Source organism: Bison bison, unplaced genomic scaffold (genome assembly GCF_000754665.1).
Source record: "Bison bison bison isolate TAMUID 2011002044 unplaced genomic scaffold, Bison_UMD1.0 scf7180017864181, whole genome shotgun sequence".
In the NCBI taxonomy this organism is placed as follows: Eukaryota; Metazoa; Chordata; class Mammalia; order Artiodactyla; family Bovidae; genus Bison; species Bison bison.
This window is the reverse complement of record NW_011494753.1, coordinates 6,098,117-6,108,154: the sequence shown is the minus strand read 5'-3', so window position 1 is coordinate 6,108,154 and position 10,038 is coordinate 6,098,117. Positions and strand designations below refer to the sequence as shown.

The following is a 10,038-nucleotide window of genomic DNA, read 5'->3' as shown; positions in this document are numbered from 1 at the left end:
AAACAATGTTCAAACTACTGCACAATTGCACTCATCTCACACGCTAGCACAGTAATGCTCAAAATTCTCCAAGCCAGGCTTCAACAGTACATGAGCCCTGAACTTGCAGATGTTCAAGCTGGATTTAGAAAAGGCAGAAGAACCAGAGATCAAATTGCCAACATCTGCTGGATCATCGAAAAAGCAAGAGAGTTCCAGAAAAACATTTACTTCTTTATTGACTATGCCAACGCCTTTGACTGTCTGGATCACAACAAGCTGTCAAAAATACTTAAAAAAAAAACTTAAAAGAGATGGGAATACCATACCATTTTACCTGCCTCCTGAGAAATCTGTATGCACGTCAGGAAGCAACAGTTAGAACTGGACATGGAACAACAGGCTGGTTCCAAAGTGGGAAAGGAATATGTCAAGGCTATATATTGTCACCCCGCTTATTTAACTTACATGCAGAGTACATCATGCGAAATGCTGAGCTGGATGAAGCACAAGCTAAAATCAAGACCGCTGGGAGAAATATCAATAACCTCAGATATGCAGATGACACCACCCTTATGGCAGAAAGCGAAGAAGAATTAAAGAGCCTCTTGATGAATGTAAAGAGGAGAGTGGAAAAGTTGGCTTAAAACTCAACATTCAAAAAATGAAGATCATGGCATCTGGTCTCATCACTTCATGGCAAATAGATGGGGAAACAATGGAAACAATGACAGACTTTATTTCCTTGGGCTCCAAAGTCACTGCAGATGGTGATTGCAGCCATGAAATTAAAAGACGCTTGCTCCTTGGAAGAAAAGCTACGACCAACCTAGACAGCATATTCAAAAGCAGAGACATTACTTTGCCAACAAAGGTCCATATAGTCAAAGCTACGGTTTTTCCAGTAGTCATGTATAGATGTGAGAGTTGGACTATAAAGAAAGCTGAGCGCCGAAGAATTGATGCTTTTGAACTGTGGTGTTGGAGAAGACTTGAGAATCCCTTCGACTGCAAGGAGATCAAACCAGTCCATCCTAAAGGATGGACTGAATATTAGAAGGACTAATATTGAATCAGTCCTGAATATTGGAAGGACTAATGCTGAAGCTGAAACTCCAATACTTTGGCCACCTGACATGAAGAACTGACTCATTTGAAAAGACTCTGATGCTGGGAAAGATTGAAGGCAGGAGGAGAAGGGGACGACAGAGGATGAGATGGTTGGATGGCATCACCGATTAGATGGACATGAGTTTGAGCAAGCTCTGGGAGTTGGTGATGGACAGGGAAGCCTGGCATGGGGCAGTCCATGGGGTCACAGAGTCAGACACGACTAAGCGACTGAACTGAACTGCTAAGTTACTATATTTTCTTATCTCGTTCATTCATTCACAAATATTTACTGCATATATAGTAATAGTATGTATGCGTGCTAAAAACTGAAGCAGACACAAGAATATACAATGAAGACTTGTATGACAAGTATGACTTGTACAGTGATGACTTGCCTTCATGATGTTTGCAGTATAGTAAAGATTAGATGTTAAATGAACAATAAAGTAGTGGAGGGGGTCCCAAAGTTCTGTAAGGAGGAAAAACCAGAAGCCTTATTTTAAATTTGGTGGTCAGGAATAATATACCTACGAGTGACACACAAGCAGAGACTTGCAGGAATTGAAGTGTGGGTGGAAACAAGAGGACTGAAGAGGCAAGCAAGGGTAAAATGACAGACAGTGTACGGAATACGGTACGGACATCAACCTGCAGGAACAGCGGGAAGACATGGGATGTGTTTAAGCAGAGGAGCAACACAATCAGAACAAATTTGTAAAAGCTCACTCTAAAGAGCTTTATGAGTGAGGGGACAGAAGCAGGAGTCTGATCAGAAATTATCTGAAGTGATCCAAGTGAGAACTGATGGTGGTAGCAACAAAACTGAAAACTATTGGATCTGAAAATCCTTTAAAGTAGAGAAACAAAGGAAAATGAGAAAAAGGTGAGATATAAACAATGACTCTAGATTCATTAAGTGAGATAAGGAAGACTGGGGAAGGGAGGCTGAAAAAAAGATGGGCTCAAGTTTTTGTCCTGAAGGCCTGTGTAAGAGACATTCAAGTAGAGGTGTCAATAAAGCAGAAGAATATTGGAAACACCAAAGACATAGGGATGTGCGATACAAGCCTAGGAGTCACTGGCACACAGAAATATTTTAAAAGCCATGGAGCTTTTTCAACAAATCAAACAACAGCAATTGGACTTTAGGTAAAAATCTATGATCTAAACCTCATACCTTATACAAAAATTAATTCAAAATGATTCACAGACGTATCTGTAAAATGTAAACTGTAAAACCTTGAGGAACAAAAATAGAAGAAAAATCTTTGGGATCTAGGACTAGGCAAAGAGTTCTTAGACTTGATACCAAAAGCATAATTTTACTTCAAAGCTAAAATATTTTGTTCTACAAAAGATTCTGTTAAGATAAAATTAAGCTAAATACTAGAAGAAACTAAAAAACCACACATCCAAAGGATTATTGTGTAGAATGCACCTTAAAAACTTTCAAAATTCAACGAAAGAACAATCCAATTAGAAAACTGGCAAAAGACATGAACAAGTATCTCTTGGAAGAGTACATAAAGTTGTCAAATAGGCACATGAAAGATGTTCAACACTGAGGAATATTCATTACGGAAGTGCAAGTTAAAACCACAATGAGACATCACTGCACAGCTAACAGAATGGTTAAAATAAAAACAAATGACATCATCAAGTACTGGCGAGGATGTGGACAAAGTGGATCACTCACACATTCTTGACAGGAATGTAAAATGGTAAAGCCATTCTGGAAAATAGTGTGGTAGTTTCTTTTAAAACTCAATATGCAATGACTGTGCGTGCGTGCAATGTTGCTCGGTCGTGTCCGACTCTGGGTGACTCTATGAACTGTAGCCTGCCAGGTCCCTCTGTCCATGGGGTTCTATGACCTAGCAATTGCATTCCTAGACATGAATCCCAGACAAAGGACAATACATTCACATTCATTCACACCCATATACACACACACTGTATACAAGTATTCATAGCAGCTTTATTTGTAATACTCTTAACACTGAAATCAGTCTAGAGGTCCTTCAGTGGGTTTCTGGTTAAACAAACTGTGGTACATGACGCACCATGGAATACTACTTAGCAATAAAAAGGAACAAACTAGTCAGACACTTAGATGACTCTCCAGGGAATTATGAGTAAAAAACAAAAAACCAGCTAATCCCCAAAGGTTACAATACAAAACTTTAAGATTTCATTTATGTAACTTTTTTTATAATGACAAAATATTAGGAATGCAGGACAGATGAGTGGTTACCAGGAGTTAAGGGATGAGGGGCACCAGAGGAAAATGCGTCTAGTTTCAGGGGCAACAAGAAGGATCCGTGTGGTGTTGGAACTGTACAGTGTCTTGACTGCTGTGTTGCATACACACATCTACTCAATGTAAAATTCAATACACACACATGCATGCAAGCACGCCAAGCCACTTCAGCCATGTCCAACTCTTTGCGACCCCATGACCTGTAGCCTATCAGGCTCCTCTGTCCATGGGAATTCTCCAGACAAGAATACTGGAGTGGGTTGCCATGCCCTCCTCCAGGGGATCGTCCCGACCCAGGGATTGACCCCACATCTCCCGCATTGCAGGCCAATTCTTTACCATCTGAGCTACCAGGGATATATATAAGTTATACATAAAACTGGGAAAATCTGCATAAGCACTATATATTGCATCCCTGTCTCTGTATCACTGTTTCATAATTCTATACCACACAGCTTTGCCAAAATCGTACCACTAGGGAAACTGGGCAAAGGGGACAAAGTATCTCCAATAGTTCTTCCAACTGTGTGCAACTATACAATTAACTCAATGAAAAAAAAATTTTTTTTAACGCAAAGGAATGAAGGGAAAAGAAAAGACAACAGACCTAGTATCAAATTCTAAAGAACCCCAACAGGTAGAAGTTAAGTGAACAAGGAGCTCCCAGCAAAAAGAGATGAGAGGAGGCAATCAGAAACCAAGGGGAAAATGTTCTGGTGTTGCTGAGAAATCTAATAATCAGGTATGATAGAACCTGAACAGGTACTTCTGGATTTACCGAAGTCCCTATTGGAAATACCAGACTGGGAGGAACAGTAACAGCTAATGCCAAATTACATGGGGCTGAAAAGTGAACAGGAAGGAAATGAAGAGAGTTGGTTACATACACACTGCTTGTGGGAATGTAAATGGTGCAGCCACTTGGGAAAAGTGTGGCACTTCACAAAAAGTTAAAAAGAGTTATTACCAAAGGACCTAGTAACTCACATAGGTATATATGATACAGAAATGAAGATGTGCACACAGAAACCTGTCTGTGAAAGTTCATAGCATTATTCATAACAGCCAAAATGTGGAAACAAATGTCCATGGATAAATAAAATGGAATAAGCTACTGATATATGCTGCAACATGGATGAACCTTGAAAACTTTTAAGTGACAGAAGCCAGTCACAAAAGCCTGTACTTTGTTTGCTTCCTTAAATGAAAATGTCCAGAATACACAAATCCACAGAGATAAGAATTAGTAGTTGCTGGTGGGTGGAGGGATAGGAGAGAGGAATGAGAAGTGATTGCTAATGGGTACAGAGTTTCTTCTGGAAGGTGATGAAAGCATTTTTAAATTAATGGTAATGGTTACACAACTGAGTATACTATACCACTGAACTGTACACTTTAAAAGGGTGAGTTTTATCATGTGTGAATTGTATCACAATGAAGCTGTTATGTTTAAAATATTTTTGACAAGAAACAAATAAGGAAGTAGCTAGTAGATGTAGGATATAAAACACCTGGAACAAAAACTGTTCAATAATCTGTCCAGAGTCACAGTGTGTAATTAAGCATTAGCCTGAGTCAGAGATCGCAAACTGTTCTATCAGGCTTTACACTTTTTAGTTCTTCCCATGTCAGTCATAATTCTTACTTTTTACTCAATAGCTGACTGTGAAGATCAAGTCATATTGATTTTGCCTCAAATTACCCTCATCCTTCATTCATCTTTCCATTCCCATCACTACTGTAACAACTCAGGTTGTTATCACTTTATCTAAGACAGTGGCATCAGCTCTTAACTAGCCTTGCATTCTTCCAGACTTTGTGAATATAATTTGTCCTGTAGTATTTTCTACTGTCAACAGATTTACTTTCCAAGACATTCTTTTTACTTTTATTTCCCTATTTCTGAACCAGTTAAAGAAAAATAAATTAAATATCCATGGGTAATAGTTTGCTCACCAATCCATGTTTTTATATAATTACAAGCTATTGTCAACACAATTTCCTATAATTCTTCTACAGGAACTCTACCCCTCATGTGTTATAGCTCAAACTATTCTGGTAAACTGAATACACCATGCTCTTTCCTAAATGTGTGATTGTGTTTACTTTTCACCTATGTAGACAATTTTCCTTCAACCTCCATAAGTTGACCAAACCCCACCCAGTACTTCAAGACCTAGCTGAGATCCCACCTACTTGTCCAAGTCTTCCGAGATCACTATTGCCAGAAGCAATCTCCTTTTCCTTTAAGGTCAGAGAACTTAAGTCCATACTTAAAACCTGACAAATCAATTGAATACTCAATACTTCTAATGGTTTATTATTGCTGCCTTTTGGTATAATGGAAAAAACATTTTATTAGAAGATATAAAGTTTATTTGGATAAGTCACAAACTGACTTATTATTCTAGTTATTTATTTGAATAATGGGAAAATAACCCCATTTGGTAAAAGTAATCAACGAAGACAAACTATATAGCAGATTTTAAAACTGAAAATGGCATGATTTATAATTTAATTATCTTCACAAGATGGTAAACTACTAAGACCATAAACTCAGGAATTTTCTCCACAACAGAATATGAAAAAAATCTATGCTAGTGAAGTTTACATCAGATTTCAAAATAATTTTACAAAAATATTTTTTATACATTTATCCTGAATTTGAAAAAAGTTTCCAAATATTTTCCTTAATCATTTATAGCCACCCATATTGTTTTAATCTAAATTAGACTATTACTATATAAAGCATAGAAATGATCAAAGGATTGGATATTTTTAGATTTTAATTACCATAATATGATTGTTTCACGGAGTGGACTTGATCAGCTGAGCATATCACAATTCTCAAACTATTTTAACTCCTGTTATTTCAAGGATCTACAGAACCTTCCACAACTAACCTAGGTACAAATTCTGATCTTTTCCCCATCATTCATATGACTTCTAATCACCAAAAAAAAAAACAAGTTTCAATAAAAAATGCCAGGCAATTACCATTTAATTCTACCAAACTGAGACCACCCCTTTAGAAAATCAACGACCAGCTCCATAGGCCTGTGAGATTTCCTGTGATTATTCCTCGCATAATGGGCATGTGGGAATCACTCTCTAATCCTAACTTTCTCTAAACCCTCAATCACAACTTACATTTGAAAAACATTTGATTTTTTAAGGTGAAGTATATACACATAGGGTCATTTAAAAACCCCTATAAACATAATGAGTTATACCAGTGATGCTTAAATTATGGTTCCCAGCCTGGAACATCAGCTTCACCTGAAACTATCTTAGATATGGAAATTCTCAGGCCCCATGAGGAAGGCAATGGCACCCCACTCCAGTACTCTTGCCTGGAAACTCCCATGGACGGAGGAGCCTGGTGGGCTGCAGTCCATGGGGTTGCTAAGAGTCGGACACAACTGAGCGACTTCACTTTCACTTTTCACTTTCATGCACTGGAGAAGGAAATGGCAACCCACTCCAGTGTTCTTGCCTGGAGAATCCCAGGGACAGGGGAGCCTGGTGGGCTGCCGTCTATGGTGTTGCACAGAGTCAGAAATGACTGAAGCGATTTAGCAGCAGCAGGCCCCATAACAAGTCCTATTGAATCACAAACTTGGAGTTAAAGTTTAGCATTCTAGGCCTCCTGGCATTTGACTAGCCCTCCAAATGATTCTGATGTATACTATCAAAGAAAATAATCACTTAAACTTACCCTCCTGAGAGAACAGGTAATACCACTCGAACAAATGGAGGATCAAATGGAAAGTTATCCTAAAAAACAAATAAGTAAGTTTAATTTTAAGAATATCCTTAATACTGTATTATTTAGAAGATTTTAAAATAATCTATAAAGAATGCATACATTTATTATCTAATGATGAATGAAAGTCATAAACGTAAAAATAGTCCCCCAAAATGAAATGAAAACCAAAGCAAATAAAAATGAAGATCAGGCCCAAACAGAACAGTGTATTTGCAAAATTATGAAATACAGAAAGAGGTTCCCACTTCCAAGAGAACTATATAAAGGAACCATTCCAATAATGATGGACTAGGTAATTTGGATCAATCATCTGGCTATGAACTAGAAAAGGTAGACAAATGTATAACTACAGAGCTAAGATCAAGAAAAGGGAACCTCAGAGTGGAGCCTTTTTTTCCCTTTGGATTTTCTTTCAATTGGAGGAGAGGAAGATAAGAGGTTAAGAAGCTGAGAAGAACAAGACTCCTTACAAGTCGCTATAGCACACGTTAGCTTGGAACCCTGAAGGACAAATCACAAACTACACAGGTAGAGAACAAAGCCCATCTTTATATCATCTCACTGCCATTTGGGATTCAGGGATCCTGGGTTACAATGCCCAAGTACCTGATGGGCAGACATACATCTTCTATTTAGAGGACTAGCATCCAAGGCTTCAAAATAGCTCTCTAATCATTCATATATAACATCTATCACCAAAAATAACCAGTCATATGAGACTTAAAGACAGCATTATCAGAAAATGACAGACAAAACTACAGGGTGTCAAGATAAGCGTTATCCGACACAGATTTTAAAATAACTAAACTGAATATTTTGTATGCAGGTCAGGAAGCAACAGTTAGAACTGGACATGGAACAACAGACTGGTTCCAAATAGGAAAAGGAGTTTGTCAAGGCTGTATATTGTCACCCTGCTTATTTAACTTATATGCAGAGTACATCATGAGAAACGCTGGACTGGAAGAAACACAAGCTGGAGTCAAGATTGCCGGGAGAAATATCAATAACCTCAGATATGCAGATGACACCACCCTTATGGCAGAAAGTGAAGAGGAACTAAAAAGCCTCTTGAGGAAAGTGAAAGTGGAGAGTGAAAGAGTTGGCTTAAAGCTCAACATTCAGAAAACGAAGATCATGGCATCTGGTCCCATCACTTCATGGGAAATAGATGGGGAAACAGTGGAAACAGTGTCAGACTTTATTTTTCTGGGCTCCAAAATCACTGCAGATGGTGACTGAAGCCATAAAATTAAAAGATGCCTACTCCTTGGAAGGAAAGTTATGACCAACCTAGATAGCATATTCAAAAGCAGAGACATTACTTTGCCAATAAAGGTTCGTCTAGTCAAGGCTATGGTTTTTCCTGTGGTCATGTATGGATGTGAGAGTTGGACTGTGAAGAAGGCTGAGTGTCGAAGAATTGATGCTTTTGAACTGTGGTGTTGGAGAAGACTCTTGAGAGTCCCTTGGACTGCAAGATCCAACCAGTCCATTCTGAAGATGAACCCTGGGATTTCTTTGGAAGGACTGATGCTAAAGCTGAAACTCCAGTACTTTGGCCACCTCATGCGAAGAGTTGACTTATTGGAAAAGACTCTGATGCTGGGAGGGATCGGGGGTAGGAGGAGAAGGGGACGACAGAGGATGAGATGGCTGGATGGCATCACTGACTCGATGGATGTGAGTCTGGGTGAACTTCGGGAGTCGGTGATGGACAGGGAGGCCTGATGTGCTGTGATTCATGGGGTCGCAAAGAGTTGGACACGACTGAGCGACTGAACTGAACTGAACTGAAGGTGAATATTCAATATCACAGTAATCCAAGTCTATGCCCCGACCAGTAATGCTGAAGAAGCTGAAGTTGAACGGTTCCATGAAGACCTACAAGACCTTTAAAAACTAACACCCAAAAAAGATGTCCTTGTCATTATAAGGGACTGGAATAAATAGGAAGTCAAGAAACACCTGAAGTAACAGGCAAATTTGGCCTTGGAGTAGAGAATGAAGCAGGGCAAAGGCTCACAGAGTTTTGCCAAGAGGATGCACTGATCATAAAAAACACCCTCTTCCAACAACACAAGAGAAGACTCTACACATGGACGTCACCAGATGGTCAACACTGAAATCAGACTGATTATATTCTTTGCAGCCAAAGATGGAGAAACTCTATACAGTGAGCAAAAACAAGACCGGGAGCTGACTGTGGCTCAGATCATGAACTCCTTATTGCCAAATTCAGACTTAAATTGAAGAAAGTGGGGAAAACCACTAGACCATTTAGGTATGACCTAAATCAAATCCCTTATGATTATACAGTAGATCTAAGATTTAAGGGACTAGATATGATGGACAGAGTGCCTGATGAACTATGGATGGAGGTTCGTGACATTGTACAGGAAACAGGGATCAAGACCATCCCCAAGAAATGCAAAAAAAGCAAAATGGCTCTCTGAGGAGGCCATACAAATAGCTGAGAAAAGAAGAGAAGCGAAAAACAAAGGAGAAAAGGAAAGATATACCCTTCTGAATGCAGAGTTCCAAACAATAGCAAGGAGAGATAAGAAAGCCTTCCTCAGTGATCAGTGCAAAGAAATAGAGGAAAACAACAAATGGGAAAGACTAGAGATCTCTTCAAGAAAATTAGAGATACCAAGGGAAATTTTCACACAAAGATGGGCACAATAAAGGACAGAAATGGTATGGGCCTAACAGAAGCAGAAGATATTAAGAAGAGGTGGCAAGACTACACAGAAGAACTTGTACAAAAAAGATCTTCACGACCCAGATGATCATGATGGTGTGATCACTCACTAGAGCCAGACATTCTGGAATGTGAAGTCAAGTGGGCCTTAGGAAGCATCACTACAAACAAAGTTAGTGGAGGTGATGGAATTCCAGTTGAGCTATTTCAAAT

General features: G+C 38.9%; 1 protein-coding gene across 1 annotated transcript in view; it reads right to left on the bottom strand.

Moving 5' to 3' along the window:
• UBE2Q2 (ubiquitin-conjugating enzyme E2Q family member 2) overlaps nt 1-10,038 on the bottom strand; it is a 62,309-nt gene that overhangs the window by 15,345 nt on the left and 36,926 nt on the right. Inside the window, exon 9 of the mRNA XM_010843290.1 lies at nt 7,071-7,129. Within this exon, the coding sequence (XP_010841592.1) occupies nt 7,071-7,129 (59 nt within the window). The remainder of the gene's footprint in view (nt 1-7,070; nt 7,130-10,038) is intronic.